Genomic DNA, 19,855 nt, shown 5'->3' on the forward strand with positions numbered 1-19,855 from the left:
GTGTTCTTGGTCTGTAGTGGTCAGTACCTACCAACAGTGTCTAAGGAAGGACAAATGGTGAACAGGTAACAGGGTCATGGACGTCCACAGCTCACTGATGATGAGGCTGCCCTACTGTAGATTAAACCTTTAACTTCTATTTGTACTTTTCAAAAGATTAAAATGTATTTAAAACTTTGTTGAAATGTTTGAAAATGAGAAATACTGTCCATTGGTCTCTATGAAGAGAAAGAGTCAGGGGCTGTAGTGGTGATATCACACAGAGTGGTGAGGCTGTTGGATTTGTCTAAAAAATTCTAACTTGTCCTCACGACCACAGTTTTCACTCCTTTTACATCAGTTCGTCCCTGAATTGTAGACACATCTGTGCTCTTCCTGACAGTAGAACTGTGGAAGCAAATGGATTCACAGAAGATGCACAGTGAGCTGTAGAGTGACACCAGTGCTGACCAACCGCCATATTGACTCCTGTGCAGGTGGTCATAATGTTATGGTGTGTGTGTGTGTGTATGTATGTGTGTATATATATATATATACATACACATACATACAAACAAGACACATACAGTATGGTGTCATTACAGTCATTAGTTGCTTTTCCTTGTCACCTGCTAGGAGATTTGACAGAGCAGATTATTGGCATGAATTGTCTGTCTTTTATTTATAGTGAAAAGGTTGTTTATTGTTGTGTCACTGACTGCTGTGACACTGTGGCAGGGAGTTTGAGGTTAAATCTGAAAGTGTGTGTTGTATAGCAAGAGGAAATGAAACATTTCAAAACACAGGTTAACCACTCACCCATCAGCTTAACTTCTCCCACTGTTTGCCAGATAAAGCAGCTCTGTGGTATAGTTGAGCTGTACAACTAAAATAAGCAAGAACAATAGAAATAAGTTTTAAAAGCTCACCTTACGTCCTTTCAAACAACAAATATACAGTGAAATCACTGTTTTGAAGTGGAAGAAAGCTGAGGTGGTGTGTGTAGGAAAGAACTAGCTGTAATTAATATCTGCAGAAAACATGTTCACACTAAGTAAATACAGTCATGAGCTATATCTCAGGACACTTTGCAAAGTAAGGTCTAGACCTTACTATTATTATTATTATCATCATTATCATAGAGGGAAAAAGCCAACAAATCCCTTTTGAGCAAGCACTTGGCAACAGTGGGGACAGACCAATTAAAACAGTGTGGGCCAAATTCCAGGTAAGGAATGAAATGTCATTGCAGGAGCCTTATGGGAGGGTCAGACATTTTTATCACATGCTGAGTCATGGCACACAAGGGCAAAAGAACAAGATGAATGCTTGACAGCTGAGTCAATGGTCAGTAGAGTTGCCTTTATTCCATATATGATGAACGTGAAAAGAGTCATGAGTGATGTCAGTTTTCAGATTTAATCTCAGATTAATATTAATAAAGTCTCTGGGGTTTATTAAGTGCCTACTTTCCAGTGGTACTTTAATTAGTGTTATAGCCTATGGTGTCAACTTGATTTGGCCTAATGGCCACTAGTGATTTGTGATTGAATGTCCTGGTTTGTTAGAGCAACAGTGACGTGAATGCAGCTTGTAGATTGTATGATATGCCACTTATCTGACAGAGTAGACTGGCCTGGTGTAGTCGTTAACACAGTGAGCAAATCTTTTCACAGTGGCTGGCATGGCCTATGTGCAGGTAGCTTCTGCAGTCCTCCACACACACTAATAGAATCATCTCTTTCCACTATGGTTTCATTCTGTTTCATCTCTCTCTCTCTTTTTTTCCAGTTTTTAATCTTGAAATTGGAAAGACCAGCAATTGTTCAGAGCATCACCTTTGGGAAGTATGAGAAGACCCACGTCTGTAACCTGAAGAAGTTTAAAGTGTTTGGTGGGATGAGTGAAGAGAACATGACAGAGCTTTTGTCTAGGTGAGATGTCCATCAAAAACCAGTCCAAATCATTTCTGTGGTTATTGCAGTTGGAAATGACAGAATTTGTAAATGCTTCAATGTGAACTGGTAATAGAGCATTTTTAGCTATCTTGTGTGAGAAAAGTTGGGGTTGTTTGGATTCACAGCTTGGGGGAAAGCTCTGTCTCAGAAGACATTTTAAGGGGAAACTAACCCAATTAACCCAATGTCCATGTGCTTGTGCTGTGGGAGGAAGACAGAGTACCTGGAGAAAACCCACACAGGCACGAGGAGAACATGCAAACTACACATAGAAAAACCACAGTCGACCGTGAGGTTCGAGTCTGGAACCTTCTTACTTCGATTTGACTAATGCTGTGTTTTGACTATTGGAACCTAATGAGCGGTATATCCTGTACTTTGCCCCACATAACCTCCCGGGTTGACACGGACCGTCCTGCTTTGTTTTTTTACTGTATACTCTCTGTTTAGAACAGGGAGGGGCTGTGCCTCTCTCTCACAAGTAGTCATGCTGAGCAGAGAGAGAAGAGATGTGGAGGGTCACAACAACAATCAGCCAGTAATGGTGACTGTATGACCAGTCTGTCAACAGCTGCTGAACAAACAGAACATAAACTTGCAGAAAGGTGACATCTTCACCACTGAAGTCCCCACTTTGCCTCTAAAACAACAAGTCCTCATTTTCCCTCTAAATTAGTACACAGTAAGTGCCCCTTTACACACTGTGCTTGTCATGGGTGACTGCTCTGTGAGCACACACTCACTCCCCCCTCGCATTCCTGGAACATGATTTTAGTACTACCTCCTGAGGGGTGTAGAAATTGAACTTCCAGAGAGCACCTCCGAAGTGGGTGGAGGGCAGTGGCTCTAAAGCTAAAGACATATATGGTATAGATTCATTGATTCTAAAAACTCAAAAGATTTGTTTGTAATTCCTTTAACTAAGCTCATCAATTTGTCCATCACTCAAGGGATTTTCCTTATTTTATGCACAAAGTCAGTTATCACTCCTCTTCACAAGCCTGGAAGTTATACGAATATCAAGAACTACAAAACAATAAGTATACTTCTGATTATGTCCAAAGTATTAGAAAAATGTGTAGCGCAACAACTTCTTTCACATCTCCAAAACAGCCCAAAAATATTACACCCTTTGCAGTCTGGCTTCAGGAAACCTCATTCTGCAGAGACTGCAAGTTGTTTTTTTGGAGCAAGTGAAAGCACAAATGGACAGAGGTGGCACTGTTGGTGTTGTATTTCCTGACTTGTTAAAAGCTTTCCATACAGTAAATCATAAAATTTTACTTGCTAAATTGTCGTGCTTCAATTTCTCTTCATCTGCAATTGATTGGATAAAATCTTATTTAGAAAGGATAAACAGTGTGTACAAGTGGGTAACTTAAGATCAAAATACTCCGATTATACAGTGGGGGTACCACAAGGGTCCATTTTGGGTCCTTTGCTGTTCAGATTGTATATTAATGACCTAAAAGACATCTATCCTCCTGGATTGGATGATGTGGTCATCTGTGTACATGTGAATGATAAAACACAGTCTGCATTACAATTACCAAATTACCAATAATTTAAAAATTCTTGTTTGCATCTCACTTTTAACTAAAAAAAAATCTTAATATTTTTTTTTTTTTTTTTTTTTTTTTTTGAAAAAAGGTTAAATTCACGTGTCCCCCCTTTGGTTCCTGTGCAGGGACAAGGGCTTCAGGTGGTACAGGAGTTCAAATATTTGGGCATCATAGTTGATTCAAAACTTTCCTTTAGAAATGTATTATGAAAATTGTGAGCATAGTAAAAGTTAGTCTGGCCTAAATTTATTAGAAATAACCTGACAACGGAGCCTACTAAACTATTTCTGAATGGAATGATTCTCCAAAACATCACATAATCTTTCACTAGTTGGTCTCAGACTTGTAAAACCACTCTTAAACTTGATAGTATACTATATATATAGATATATATAGATAGATGTATATAGATATATAGTATATAAACAAGCCTCGAAGGTTCTAGACATTATTGTTATTAAAAATATTTATTAAAATATGATTTAGTTTTTTAATTTGGGGAAAATTTTATAAACTATGCTGATGCCATATTACATGCCATTACTCTGGTGGTACTCTCCGCTGATGATCATATGAGCTGCTGTTAGAGGTGACTGCATTATACCAAATAGAAAGAGCATGTTTGTTCAGCCATCTTTTTGTTATTGTGCTTGGAATATGTTACCGGTGGACTTAAGGGAGTTAACCACATGTGGCATTTTCACTAGAAATCTGAAACTCTGGTTATTGGAAAACAAAAGTGGTGACATGACATCTGATATATCTGTCCTTGTATCTACTGTGCTTCTTCAGTTGTGTATTTTGTATTTGTTCTGCTTTCTTGGGTGCATGTATTTTATTTTGGTGAACAAATGCTCTATGTTTTTGCGACTGATGTCTAAATTATTTTGGACATCAACTTGTGTATTTACTTATGTATTCTAATTTGTGTATTTGCTTATACTTTGCCTCTTAGTAATTTAGATCTATTTTTGTAATTCTTTTTATTGTATAACATCGTCCTGCCCTGGGACCTTTTGGATGAAAATTAGTCTTTTGGCTAAATCTGACACATTTGCAGTTTTGATGTTAACTAATGTGTATTTGTCCCTGACAAACTAATAAAGAAACAAATCATTTATTAGTTTACTGAAGGAATGTGATTAGGCAACAATTTTAATAACAGATTTAATCATTTAAGTCATTAGTCAAATGTAAATGCCAAACATTTTCTAGGTCCAGCTCATCAAATGTGTAGAGGCTATTTGAAAAAGGATTTTTTTTGTTGTTGTTGTTTAATGTCAATCAGTTGATTTTAAAATAATTTGTATTGAAAATAGTTTAAAACAAATTAGTTTTAGCCTGATACATTTGTACTTGATGAATGGATCCTTCCATCCATCCATTTTCTACCGCATAGTCCCAAAACGGGGTCACGGGGGGGGGCTGGAGCCAATCCCAGCCGGCAATCGGGTGAAGGCGGGGTACACCCTGGACAGGTCGCCAATCCATCGCAGGGCTAACACATAGACAAACAACCACACACACGCACGCACTCCTATGGGCAATTTAGAGACACCAATCAACCTAAGCTGCATGTCTTTGGACTGTGGGAGGAAGCCGGAGTACCCGGAGAGAACCTACGCAAGCACAGGGAGAACATGCAAAATCCACACAGAAAGGTCCCGGGTGGGGCCCGAACCCAGAACCTTCTCGCTGTGTGCGCACGGTGCTAACCACTGTGCCACCATGCTGCCCTATGAATGGATCCTCTTTCCATTAAATAATGTTTGAAGATGTAGATGGGTTTATTGGCTTTATTTCCCCCAATACTGAGAGACACTAAAGCAGTATTTGTGAAATAGCTACCGTCAGTTATCTCAGTAATTAGTGGCTCATCCACTTTTATGACATTACAAGACAGCCTGTTTGGTAAAGAAGAGGCCAGATGATAGCTGCCAGCTGGTCATTTGCCAAAGTTGGACCACTGTCTAGAATGTACCAGCATATGGATGATGCTGTCATTGTAACCCACTAATATAATTGTGAAACGGTGCTATCATCTTTGCTTTCTCTTTCTTTCTCTGCCAGTGGCCTTAAGAATGACTACAACAAGGAAACGTTCACCTTAAAGCACAAGATAGATGAGCAGATGTTTCCCTGCAGATTTGTCAAAATAGGTGAGAGCTGATACATTTCAACCAGGTATATGTGCTTTGTGTTACATGGCCAACATTCCGTATTTTTTACACTGTTCTCTTTCTCCATCTTGTCTTCCACTATGTCTCAGTGCCTCTTATGTCTTGGGGTCCTAGTTTTAACTTCAGCATCTGGTACATTGAACTGCATGGTATTGAAGATCCTGATGTGGTGCAGCCCTGCCTTAACTGGTATAGCAAGGTAAGCACCTGTTGGTTGCCTGGAGGTAAGAGGCATGGGCTTGAACTGAAAGTGTGGATTATAGAAGCCTAAATTTATAATTAGATGTCTTTGAGCAAGGCTGCTAAGGATGTGGTCTTGATACCAGAATTCACTGCAACATTTCAAATTGCTGTCTGACCTCAGTTTATTACCTCAGCCAATGGCGGGAGTTATATTTTTTGCTAGCATTTGTTGGTTTGTTTGTTCGTTAACAGCATAACTCAAAATGTAATGAATGGATTTGGATGAAATTTTTTGGAGAGGTTGCGTTTGGGCCATGGAACAATGTTGGTGCTGATCCATATCATAATTTGGATAAAGGAATATTTTTAGATTATTCACCATTGTGAGTTCTACAAAGGCTGTTTGGCCACAAGGGGGCTCACATACTACAATCAGAGTGACCGGCTGTGCTGCTCAGCATTCTGAGCACATAGACAGACAAAGTCGTGGGTTAGTGACAGCTGCCCAGTCCTTGTCAATGGAAAACAAATGCTATCACTCAGTACACCCCACTGTGTGAGACGACAGTGAGGTTGTGAGTGCTCGTTATCTGACCAAACTATTTTTTTTAGCAGACAGCTACATCTCATTCAGTCTATTGGTGAGGAGGTTTGTGTTCCAGCTGCGCATTATAGCTGCATTCCCACTCTTGTAACCTAACAAGCGGTACACCCCATGCTTCCCTTTAATGTCATCTAGCATAACCCTGAGAGTCAGACTACCATGGGAATATTGCTTTTATGACGTTATGAGGAAACTGAGTTGCCCTTGGTGGAGGTTGCACTCTCTGAGTGCTGACTAGTTGTGCTGTTTTCCAAGCTTTAGATAACTTTTGGCAGATTGAATGCTAGCATCTGTCTTCTTATGCCTTTAAAACTTTACATTTAGGGTTAGTTTTTTGTAATTGTATTGAACTACAGTCTATACTATACTGTGTTTTGTTAATCTAACGGTTAAGATTTCAGCAAGGCTGTCACTGACAAAATTTTTGTTTAATTGCATTTGCTAACAAAATAACACTAGTGCTGCATTAAACAATAGACTGAGTTGATTACACTTTGGGCCTTATTTCATTGTACTAACCATAATTCCTATTGGTAATAAACGCAACTAAAAATGTAACCAAGTATTTGGTGGCAACATTTTGATTGGGCATGTTTCAGTACTTTTTCAGGTTAAATAACCAGCCTCAACTGGGATTGTCCAAGTACGGTTGAAGTAGAGTTGACAAGTTGTGTTTGTGGACTGATTTGTTTTTCTCTCTGTTGTCCCTTTGCAGTACAGAGAACAGGAAGCCATCCGCCTTTGTCTCAAGCACTTTCGACAGCATAACTACACAGAAGCCTTTGAATCACTGCAGAAGAAGACTCGGATAGCATTGGAACACCCCATGCTCACACACCTCCATGACCGGCTGGTTCTCCAAGGAGATTTTGATGCTTGTGAAGAGCTTATAGACAAAGCTGTGAGAGGTATTGTGCTTGACCTTGTGACTCAATATTACATGTTACTACTGAGTTTTATGTTTTTTTTTTGTTTTTTTTTTTTTTTTTTTTTTTTTTTTTTTTTTAGTACTAGTGAAATCCCCTGTTATGCCTGGTTTCTGTATGTGTTAATAGTAATTTTGCCATATTTCATCCTCTTCTCTCCTTGTCAGATGGTTTGTTTAACCAGTATATCAGCCAGCAGGAGTACAAGCCCAGGTGGAGTCAGATCATCCCAAAATGCAACAAAGGTACAAGCACCCAAGAAATCAACCGAGACGACATGAACAGTGAGGCCAACTATTCAATCTGTCTGTCCAACATTTCAGCACACTGAAAGCTGTGTGACCTTGTAGCTAAACCAGTGCTGCCTTCCCCTTTTCTCTTTCCTTCCCTCTGCCCTTTAATCTTCTTGTTTTTCCACCTATCTTCCATTATCCTCTCTCTCACTGCCCTCTTTCTCATCTTCCAACTCCCACATGCATACACCATGCTTGTGTCCTCGTTCCTCTTCTCTTTGCAGGTGATGGCGATGATAACAGGCCAGGGATGCGGGGAGGACATCAAATGGTCATTGACGTCCAGACTGGTGAGACCCACGCAGCCAGTGTTATGACTTGGTTGTTCAATTGATGCTATGAGTCATATCTTCCTACACAGACTCAGAAAGCAACGATATGACTGTGTAATCAAATTAACCACCTCCAGCCCTTCTCTTCCAAAAGAAAGCTGTCTTTTAGCAGCACATAAATCAACATTTTTGTTCCGACGGAGACACAGAACTATTGTTTTTTTTTTTCTGTATATGGTGGTGGAGTACTTTTCATCTGAAAAACAGAATCCTGCACTTTGTGTCTGTGTGTGAGAATGAGCAATGCAGTCTGCAATTTGTGTCAGAACTAAGAGAAGGCATTACATCCCTTTAGTTTGTGTTTCATACAGCAGCACACAGAAGCTGATACAGTAGGTTCCAGATGTTTGTCCCCAGTCCTAACTTGTCCTGATCCCAGTTTGATTCTCACTACTTTTCCCTCCTTATTTACTTTTTGATGTTCTTTTTTTTCTTTGACACGTACACACTCTGCAGCCTCTTGTGGGCCAAATATTTTCATTTATTCATATGGTTACAACAAAAACACCTTTTATGTGGGGAAACTTAGCTGTGGCTGCCAGGATCTTTTGGAGATTTGGAGAGACACCATGACAAGCTACCCAGTGTGAAATGAAGCTCTTCTGAGTCTTTGTTTTTGTTGAATCAAAGCTATTGTTGATCATTACTGGGGACTCATTGAAGAGTTTTGGCTTTTGCAATCTGTTTTCCAGCCCATACTCTGTTTTGGTATTGCAGCAGTAATGGCATAGCTTGTTTCCTCCTATATATGTCTCAGAATCAAGATTCAAGATTTTTATTTCCCATTTATGCATAAACAGACAGTCTAGACATATAGGAGTTCTTGTGCAGCTCTCCTTTGGAGTCAGCTAAGGAGTCAAAAGCCAGAAAGAACACTTGGTCTTAAAATAAAAAAGTTACAAAAAGGCGACAAAGTATCAAAACACAATACACAAAAATAGGTCAGTAGTATTTCCCACAGTGAACTTCAAACATCACACTTAGTAATTCATGTGGTGCACTTGGATAGGTCATTATGCTTGGTGAGGTAGTGAGGGGTTATTGCACATATATTCTCACATTTTTGTATTTGCCATCAGTCTTACTGCAGCAGGAAAAAAGCTGTTGTAAAGTCTTGTTCTGTGTGTGATGATACTGTCCGCCCTGCTGTGCCTGAGGCTGTAGGTGCAGTTTTGGTGTCTGAGGAGAGTGAGCTGGGTGGCCTGGATCCCTGATTATGTTTTCCACCCTTTTACGACAGCGCTGTGTGTATAGTGTGTCCATAGCAGGCAGTTCAGTCCCAGTGATCCTCTCTGCAGTCTTTATGACCCTTTGAAGAGCCTTCCTCTCTGCCTGTGTGGTGTTACCATACCAGACTGTGATGCCAGTAGTGAGGATGCTCTCTACCAGTCCTCTATAAGCCTGGGTGAGAGGGCGATGGTTCAATCCAGCTTTTCTGAGCTGCCTGATAAAGTATAGCTGCTGCTGGGCTTTCTTCGCTGTGGCAGCTGTGTTCAGTGACCAGCTCAGGTCAGATGTCACCTGCAGGCCCAGGAACTTGTGGCTGTCAGCCCTCTCCACCTCGGACCCTTTGATGGTCAGAGGCAGCAGAGGGGAGGGGTTCTTCCTGAAGTCTACTATTATTTTTTTTGTCTTGTTTATGTTGAGGATGAGGTTATTCTCCTCTCCATAAACAAGAATGTCGTTCACCAAGCTTCTGTAACCCGATTCGTCTCCCTCCTTGATGAGACCCAGAATGGTGGTGTCATCAGCATATTTAATGATGATGGTGTTGTCATGGTTGGAGACACAGTTGTCCCATTCCAACTACCTGTGGTCTTTCAGTCAGGAAGTCCAAAATCCAGTTGCAGGTGGGAGTTGGCACACCGAGGTCTGTCATCTTCTCAGTCAGCCTGCGTCGGCGAATGGTGTTGAATGCAGAACTGTAATCCAGGAAGAGCATCCCAGCATACGTACTGCTGTTGTCCAGGTGTTTCAGGGTATGGAATAAAGCCAGAGCCGTCGCATCATCCACTGATCTGTTGGGGCGGTAGGCAAACTGGAGGGTGTCTACAGTGTCCGGGACCATGTGGTTAACGTGTGTGAGGACCAGTTTCTCTAAGCACTTCATAGTGACTGATGTGAGCGCCACTGGCCTGAAGTCATTCACAACTCCCATCTGCCTGAGCTGCAGTGGCCTGTTTTTGACCCAAATGATGACGTTCTCACAGTGGAGACTAGCAGGCTTATTAATTAGTGACATGATACAAATGGTAGTAGAATGTTAAAATACATCATGCGTCTTGTAACACCATGTTCTTTTTTGCTATTGTCTCATGTGTCTTGTAACACCATGTTCTTTTTTGCTATTGTCACTGAAGAGAATTTCTCAGCAAATGGATACCTTTAGCTGATTGTCAGGACCCAGACCAGGGCTGATCTGCATGTTTCTTTGATGAGCTATTTAAGGCAGATCAAATTCCAGTCTTGTATTGTTTACTTTTGATGCATTAGCTTTATAAAAAGCAGCCTTGTGTCTTGCTAACATACTTTAATATTTTCCTAATGCATAGCATTGTGAGCAAGATAATTGTAAAATTCACGTTTAGTTTACCAGAAGAGACTGTTTATAGCTAAAGTGCTATCACTGGTTCAGAAATACAGATGAGCTTCAGTATTTTCTTTATGAAGGGGATGGAGAGAGGACTCTTATCAAATCTTCCTGCCACAACGGCTCCACCTTCTCTATGTGGCCTTCATAGAAAACACTGAAGGACACATTACAAATGACTAGAGGAGAAGTTTGGTTTATTTACTGCAGCTTTTATCTGAAATCCTTTACTGATTTTAATGTGAGTTTACAGTGGAGTAAGCGTTTACTGTGTAACTGCATTATTCATGCAAAAATTAAATTTGGAGCAGACTTTCTTTTGGCAAATATATGGGGCAAGAAAAGGCAGTGTCAGTTATATGGTAGTGGTTGTGTGGAAATGTGCATATGTATATAAAAGGTTAAGTAAAAGTGATTTGGTATTTGTGAGTATACCCATGTATGAGTTCACATTCAGATATTGGTGAACACACTGAAACGCTGCAGGCTGGATCATGTGTTATTTCTCTCTGTGTTGATGTGCCATAAAAACACCGATTCCATGTTAATCCAGCCTGCTTTGAGGACCTATACACTAAGTGGAGATATGATAGAGCATTTGAGTGTAGCTAGCTGCAGGCAGCGCTTCATGAATGCAAACACAAGAGCATTAATATTCCATAATGCAATTTGTCCATTTATTGAGCAGTTGCTGTTTGTTCCCTGCAGAGACTGTGTACCTGTTTGGAGGCTGGGATGGCACACAGGACCTGGCTGACTTCTGGGCTTACAGCGTTCAGGAGAACCAGTGGGCCTGCATCTCCAGAGACACTGAGAAAGAGGCAAGAAGGCTCAGAAAATATGTGGGAGTATTGGCTTCTTGAAGGCCTCAAACCTTCACCATGTTCCCAATGTTTTAAGCAATAAAGTGTTTTTATAGTTCTATTTATGCTTGAAAACCACTGACAAAAGGACCAGAATTGAGCATTAAGGCCTGTAATATGAATGTAGCCTCAATATGATTTATGGTCTTTCATTTTCTTGAGATTGATGTTATTTGCATAGCACACAGTACCACACTCTTCAGGACTGGTTATTGATTTAAGACACTGAATATGTAAGTGAGACACAGTTGAACAGCTTATGGATGTCTGTCTTCCTGTGTACCAATCAGAATGGACCAAGTGCTCGTTCTTGCCACAAGATGTGCATCGACTCCCAGCGGCGTCAGATCTACACGCTTGGCCGGTACTTGGACTCCAGCGTCAGGAACAGCAAGTCCCTGAAGAGTGACTTCTACCGCTATGACATCGATGCAAACACCTGGATGCTACTAAGTGAGGACACGTCAGCTGATGGAGGGCCAAAATTGGTGTTTGACCATCAGGTAGCTGAAATCTGTGACATTCTCACCCTCCATTGATACACAGACTGTTTAAATGGCACTAGCTGAGCATTAGACTGTAGTTGAAGTCAGTATGCTCAAGCAGTCATGCACAGCTGTCCAGTCCAGCTTTAAAATTTGCATTTGGCTGGTGGAATACTCTTATTGATATAAATGTTGTGGGCAAAATAATAGAAAGACCCCCAGTGCAACATGCTGATTCAGCAACAGCACAAACTACATCCTAAACCACATCGAACAGCTGTAGAGTGGAGGGGTTTTTCGAAGCTGCTTGAACATTCAAGCAAATGTTTTTCCTTGAGTCATGTAAAAATCTGTGACATTCTCACCCTCCATTGACACACAGACTGTTTAAATGGCACTAGCCTAGTTGATGCCAGTTATGTTCAGCAATAAATTTTTAGTCCACAGTCATTTTGTTTTAGGGCAAGACCAAAACAAACATATCAACATACAGTATCTTTCCTAAGTTTCTGTATGCCTTTTGGTTCTCCCCACAAACCTCTTTCTGAACTTTAGTACTTCTGTTTACTCTGTCTCTTGTCCTCTGTTCCCTGATATTCCTTCAGATGTGCATGGACTCCGAAAAGCACATGATCTACACTTTTGGCGGTCGGATCCTGACATGTAACGGCAGTGTGGAGGACAGTCGGACATCAGACCCTCAGTTCAGTGGCCTGTACTCCTACCACTGTCAGGCTGGAACGTGGAGCCTCTTGCGTGAAGACTCGTGTAATGCCGGGCCAGAGGATGTCCAGTCCCGCATTGGACATTGCATGCTGTTCCACACAGTGAGTCCATTCAGCCTGGGTACACATTTTGGGTTGCTTTATACTGCTGTGAGGATAATCCTGTGTGATTAATTCAGTTAGACACTGTGAACTTGAAGGTTAATCATAATTTCTGTATCTCTCTTCTTAGTCTCTTTGTTTACTGTATCTCGCGCTCTCTCTTCTGTTCTCAGAGAAATCGCTGTTTGTATGTGTTTGGAGGTCAGAGGTCAAAAACATACCTTAATGATTTCTTCAGCTACGATGTGGATGGTGATCATGTAGAGATTATATCAGATGGCACCAAGAAGGACTCGGGCATGGGTAAGATCTCAGACCTTTCCAAACTAAAGGGCTCATGATTTATCAACAAGTTGTTTTGTCAATCTGATGTTTTCTTTTATAAAAGTTCTGCAGTGCGAGCTTGTGCCACGCAAGAGAGTTAACTTTCAAGACAAATGTAATTCCTAGATAACTTTCCTTATGTCTGGTTTGCTTGTGTGCATTTTGTAGAGTTTTAGTGGCAGGGGTAACTAAGATAGAGTTTAGATGTCAGAAAATCTTTTGGATAACAGCTGGCTAAACCTTCACTTTGAGGTAACAACAGCTATTCACATTGCTTTCTTTGCTGAACTAGCTTTGCTTAAATGAAAATGATTACAGGAATTCAAATCGTGCTAGAATTCCATGCATCATTCAGTTTGAAGCCACTCTAGCTAACTTTTTACCATTAAAGAGTGAGTGGGAATCAAAACAAACTCAGACGGTAACCCCTCCCTCTTCTCCCTCTGCGCCTCCTTGCCACTCATGTCCGGTCTGTGAAATGACATCATATGGTAAATCAGGCAGATCAGCATTAATATTAACGCTTACAGAATATAGAGCCCATGGTTTTCGGTGGCATTGCAGTGACATGGGTCCTTTTTTCCTACATAAAGCAGTAACACAAGTAAATTATACAAAGGAATGTTTTTTCCAGTAATGTTGATACCATATTAATGTTCAGCCACTGTTGTATTTTGTTCAATAATACATACTTGACACGCATAACATTATAAGGTAACTGTTAGTTGTTTGTGAAATTTGAAATAGCATTATGCTTTGATAGTTGAACAAAGTCCCCATTCTTCCAGTTGTTGATGCTGTAAATTTTAATGACATCTTGCTAAAATGTTACATGGACTGCTCTATCTGACATAAACAAACCCTGTGGACTGGACAAAAACCTAGCAAAAATTAGCAAACTGAGCAAAATTACTTGATTTGCTAAATGCGCTGGTTTCTACTAATTAGACAACAAAACACGAACACTGCGGTCAGTTGGAATGACTTTAGATTACAGCTAGAATAATTGAATACAAAGGTACAAAATTGAAATGCTAAAGTTATCTTGCTAACGATGCAGACATGTACACATTAGCTAGCTACTTATGTCTATAAAGAAGAAAGCCACATCTGCATCAGTTTTAGCCCTTTGGAGGCCTTTAGTGCTCTCCATCTCTGACATGACAAACCAGTGGTTTTGCCTCGTTCTTTGTTGCACTCTTTCTGTGCTACAGAATGCGACCTCTTGGGTCTAACAGGTCTGCTCCCAGCATGGGTCACAGGGAACTTCCATGGGCCATCTTTGAAATAAGCCATACTGGTTTAGCAAGCGTGCAGATTCTAACAACAGTGGCCACAGAGGTCAAGAAATAAGGCCTGAAGATAGCCGAGTGGGGTGGGGGGTTGGTACAGCAGGGAGAAAACGCTTCTAGACAATTTTTTACTTATCTGAATTTGTGCTAAAATCTTACTGTAACCTTAAGCGGTTTGTTTACATTTTTAAACGGTTTTTGCGTGCTAGGTGAACAATACAAAAACAGAACCACAGAATCAACCACTTAATATTGCTCGTAATTTTTGAGCCAATTAAAACTAACTATAATATGATGATGGTGTGGGTTTCATATCACTTATAATGGGTGTATTGTAATAATACAGTAAAACCTTGGATTGCGAATATAATTCGTTCCGGCAACGTGCTTGTAATCCAAAGCACTCATATATCAAAGCAAATTTTCCCATAAGAAATAATGGAAACTCAGATGATTCATTCCACAGCCACTTATTCATATAAAAATGATTACAGTAACATAAAGTAAAAATAAAACAAATTAACCTGCACTTTACCTTATGTTATGTTTGTTTCCTTGCTTTGTATGACTCCTTCAGATGGGATGTGACAGATTGTTTAAAAAGCTCTAGCAGCAGACAGTCACTTTCTGCCCTGATACAGTGGGGCAAATAAGTATTTGATACACTGCCGATTTTTCAAGTTTTCCCACTTACAGTGAATGGACAGTTCTCTAATTTTCATCGTAGGTACACCTCAACTGTGAGAGACAGAATCTGCCAAAAAATTCCAGTAAATCAATAATTTATTTCCATTTTATTGCATGAAATAAGTATTTGATCACCTACCAACCATCAAGAATTCTAGCTCTCACAGACCTGTTAGTTTGTCTTTAAGAAGCCCTCCTATCCTCCACTCATTGCCTGTATCAATTGCACCTGTTTGAACTCGTTACCTGTATAAAAGACACCTGTCCACACACTCAATCTATCAGATTTCAACTCCTCCACTATGGGCAAGACCAAAGAGCTGTCTAAGGACACTAGAGACAAAATTGTAGACCCTCACAAGGCTGGGATGGGCTACAGGACAATAGGCAAACAACTTGGTGAGAAGGCAACAATTGTTGGTGGAATTATTAGACAATGGAAGAAATTCAAAATGACTGTCGATCTCCCTTGGACTGGGGCTCCATGCAAGATCTCGCCTCGTGGAGTATCGATGATCCTGAGAAAGGTGAGGGATCAGCCCAGAACTATACAGGAGGACCTGGTCAATGACCTGAAGAGAGCTGGGACTGCAATCTCAATGGTTATCATTAGTAACACGCTACACCGTCATGGCTTAAAATCCTGCAGCGCACGCAAAGTCCCTGTGCTCAAGCCAGCACATGTCCAGGCCCGTCTGAAGTTTGCCAAAGACCATCTGGATGATCCAGAGGAGGCATGGGAGAAGGTCATGTGGTCAAATGAGACTAAAATAGAACTTTTTGGTATAAACTCCACTCGCCATGTTTGGAGGAAGATGAACAGGCTACAGGGCCTACATGTCAACTCATGGGGTTGTGGTGGAAAGCTAATCAGACAGGCTTCCCCAGGCTGGCCACTAGTGAGGTGCTTTCTTTGCATTCCTGGGCTGGGACATTCAGTACCATCAGACGGGGTAGTTTCCACCATGGGTCTCACAGACTATAACCCCACAACATGTTATTTCTGAAGAAAAACCAGTAGGGTATAAGTTTCTGTTTTGCTAACCTGTTGGGGGTTTTGAGTATTTAGCCGAGAGTGGAGGAGCAGGTTTTCATTACAGTGCTCTCGGTGCTGGAGATTTCAGTGTGTGCTTCCATTAATCTCAGTGCTCGAAGTGGGTCGGTTTGCGCAGGTACACAGTACCAGCACTTCTGCATTTTACTATTTGGCTCACCGGTATTTTATCGAAATCGGTTCCCCAATCAAGACTTGTTTCCCCTGTTAAAACTGTGTTTCTAGTAGTGCCCCCCCCTCGGTGGTTAAGGTTGGGACAAGTTTAGGGTTCAGGTTCGGAGAAACACATCTCAACAGGGGAACAGATCACGATGATGACAAAGAGCTCCACCAAAAGACACCTGCCCTCCTCCAGAAGCAACAAGAATTAAATTGGTCCCATATAATCAGTAATCATATTTGATTATTTCAATTCCAATCATAAAACAAACTAAATATGAATTAAAATTAAAAACAAAAGGTTTGACACCCCTCCATTTTTTTTTCTGCCCTACACTTGGTTGTAAGGTTTGCTTGCACGATTAAGGTCTTTGCAGTATCTGCAGTTTTCAGAGAAATATGTGCTAATTTATTTTGAACAGTGTACTTTGAAACTGTTAACTGTTAAAACTTGACTTGTCATTGCAACACGTACAACGACAATTGAAAAGGAAGTAACATTCATGGTCCACATCTAATATAATATCACACACCCCTGAAGTAACATGAGCTGCCTCCGGCTAGCAGCCCATAGAAACTATTTTGCTAGGCTTTTGCACTCAGTTCACAGATGTGTGATGTGGTGGTGTGCTATGTTCTGTTGTTGCTTATGCCGTATTTACACATGTAAAAATAAACCCCTTATTAAAATTAAAAAAAATTTTTTAATGAGTCACAGACACTCAGCCATTCTAAATAGCCTAGCATTTTAATCTTGTTGGTTAACGGTCAGAAAAAAAACTGAAAATGCGCATCCTTAACAGAGATAAGATTATATATTTTACATTGAATTGCATTTCTGATAAAGAGAACAATGGCTGAATCCAGCTGGCCATAACTTAGATTATACATTACAGGCAAACTTTTAGTTACATTGAAACAGAACGGTAAATCTGACTTCACTAAACATATGTTTATAAGGAAAACTGAAATTATATTGTAGTTTGTGGTATTAATTTTTTTGCAGTTCTGCATACAGCCTTGATATTACTGTTGCATTGCATCTGTAATTTCGATGAAACCTTTTACTTCTAGCCATGCTGGAACTGCAGAGGACGCTGTGTTAACAGCCCTTTCATTTTTGGTTCCTTGCTTTACCCACAGTAGGTCTCAGGGCTGCTGTAATCACAAGAAAACAGTGCGCGTCGGCGGTTCTCCATTTGCATGCTGTTCACTCTGTCTCTGTCGGGGCTTGTTGCCATGGCAGCATTTTGCTATGTTATGAAGTAGTTTTCTTTGATAGCCTATAATACTGTTGCTTGTTGCTGTACTTTTCTTTTCATTTCAAGGAGAAGAAAATTTTTTTAATAATGGACTTGGCTCACAGATTTTTTTCCCCTCCTTTATAATAATATGAACTGCTTCTAAACATTGTTATCTTCTTATCTGAGTTGAATCAGATCTGCTGTAGAAGTAAATGTTATCTCTGAGTTGACCTCCCTGTTTTTGTCATCTTTGTTTTTTCACAGTGCCAATGACAGGCTTTACCCAGAGAGCCACCATTGACCCTGAGCTCAATGAGATCCATGTGTTGTCTGGTCTTAGCAAAGATAAGGACAAACGTGAGGAGAACGTACGCAACTCCTTCTGGATCTATGACATTGCCCGCAACAACTGGTAGGAGACCATATGAAAACCACTTTGTGCAGTAAAGGTTTCTGTGATCATTACTACAGCAACAAGGAAAGCGTGCACACACGCACACTTGGAAATACTTTCACGAACACCAGCTCTCTCTGGGCAGGGGCTGCACCACAACAGATCGCAGAGAGCATGCATGACAGCAACACACACACAATTACACATCAGCATTACTATATAAATATCAACACATTTGAGAACAGGTCCCTATCTCTCCACACACAGCTGGTTATCCTACTGCATGTTCCCAGTGTATGTGAATGTATTTGTGCATGTCCTCCTCAATGTTATGAAAGAATGAGAACAGGCTGCACCCTTCACTGTTCCATTCCATTGACTTCAGCAAATGTTCTTGTACTCAGTGTCCAGTTAAATCAGTCAGTGAGACACTTGCTGCATTATGTGGACCTGTGCTTGTTTCTTTCTACTAGACCTGTATGTACAGGTCTTTCTGCACAAATGGTTTGTTCAGAACCATCACAGTGAGGACATTCTGCATTGTGAGGTCCTCGCAACATCAATGGGTTGTTTGAGGGTTACAACTTGGTTTTAGGGTTAAGAGGTATAATTAGGTTTGGGTTAGGGTAAGGTTGAGGTCAGGCATTTATTTGTGATGGTTAGGGTAACAGGCATAGGTATGCATTACAGTCCCAGTGACTCAGAAGTGCTGCTCCTAGCTGAAGGCCATTCAGCTGCCAGCCATTTCCCTGCCAACTTCCAACCAGCCCCCTCATCCTGTTGCTTGATGAGGTGTCGCTAGTCTCCACAGCAAACACACACCCATTCAAGTACCAATTATTAATTTGCGTATTGACACCATTAGATGGTGCTTTGTTCTGGAAAACGTATTCACACATAAACCAGTGTGTGAATACCTACTGAAGTACTGTATCCACAAACTGCACTCACATATCTTTGTTTAGGCCATGATTTATACACAAAATCATGATTTATACAATAAATCATTGGCTAAATTCCAAGACCAATCCACCCCCTCCCGGAAATGAACAAGCTGTAATCTGGAGCTTCCCATACCTATAACCCAGTGAAACTTGAAGGGCTGATGTGGACAGTTCCACTTTGCTTTTCCACTGTATATTTCCCTCTGTCATTCTTTTTTACATGTGGGCAAGGCTGAGTTCCTCTCTACACGAGGGCCCCAAGTCAAGGACTATGATATTTGTTAATCGTGCTTGCAATTAAGTTTGCTGTATGAGCAATTTATCAAACAACAGTTGAGCAAGCAGAACAGATACTTGCTGCTTTGCTTGTGGTCAGCTTGCTGAAGTCCCAGTTTTACCTCTAAAACCAGTATGAGTGAAGTCCTTATTATACCGTCAAACCAGTATGAGTCAAGTTCCAGTTTTACTTCTAAGCCTGTATGGGTCAAGTCTCAGTTTTTTTTTTCTCTAAGCCAGTATGAGTGAAGACCACATTTTGGCAGTGGAAATAAAAGCAGACCCTGGGACAAAGAGTACTAGTTCATTTACAGGTTAGTTGGTTCCTGCAGTGGAAAAGGCATATTACAGTAGTTGCTGGAACTTAACAAAACGTGCTACAAACAGTAACCTATTTATCATTTACATGTTTTTAACAGCATAAAGCCAGATTTTACCTTAGGTTCTTTTAAGTAATAATAGGCCAATGCATGTGTGCGCCTAGTGTTACTCACACTATGGGGACTGAAGCCTGTTTACACGCACACTTACATTATGGGGACTCGGCTTTTGACTGAAGATGTGGTTTAAGGTTAGGTGTTAGGCAAGTGGTAGTTAGAATAGTCTCAAGGAAATTAATACAAGTCCCCATGAGTTATGAAAGCAACATATGTACGTGTGTGTGTGTGTGTGTGTGTGTGTGTATGTATGTATGTATGT

General features: G+C 40.7%; 1 protein-coding gene across 3 annotated transcripts in view; it reads left to right on the forward strand.

The window, feature by feature from the left end:
• Positions 1–19,855, forward strand: part of mkln1 (muskelin 1, intracellular mediator containing kelch motifs) — a 44,657-nt gene that overhangs the window by 5,165 nt on the left and 19,637 nt on the right. For 2 of the 3 annotated variants that reach the window (XM_020601514.1, XM_020601515.1), the window contains exons 3-13: positions 1,771–1,913; positions 5,570–5,658; positions 5,769–5,878; positions 7,182–7,374; positions 7,560–7,676; positions 7,910–7,975; positions 11,316–11,428; positions 11,761–11,973; positions 12,561–12,782; positions 12,956–13,085; positions 17,807–17,954. In XM_020601514.1, coding sequence (XP_020457170.1) covers positions 1,771–1,913; positions 5,570–5,658; positions 5,769–5,878; positions 7,182–7,374; positions 7,560–7,676; positions 7,910–7,975; positions 11,316–11,428; positions 11,761–11,973; positions 12,561–12,782; positions 12,956–13,085; positions 17,807–17,954 — 1,544 coding nt within the window. The remainder of the gene's footprint in view (positions 1–1,770; positions 1,914–5,569; positions 5,659–5,768; positions 5,879–7,181; positions 7,375–7,559; positions 7,677–7,909; positions 7,976–11,315; positions 11,429–11,760; positions 11,974–12,560; positions 12,783–12,955; positions 13,086–17,806; positions 17,955–19,855) is intronic. The other variant, XM_020601516.1, reaches the window with a different exon arrangement.

Source organism: Monopterus albus, unplaced genomic scaffold, assembly GCF_001952655.1.
Source record: "Monopterus albus unplaced genomic scaffold, M_albus_1.0 scaffold51.1, whole genome shotgun sequence".
NCBI classification, from domain to species: domain Eukaryota; kingdom Metazoa; phylum Chordata; class Actinopteri; order Synbranchiformes; family Synbranchidae; genus Monopterus; species Monopterus albus.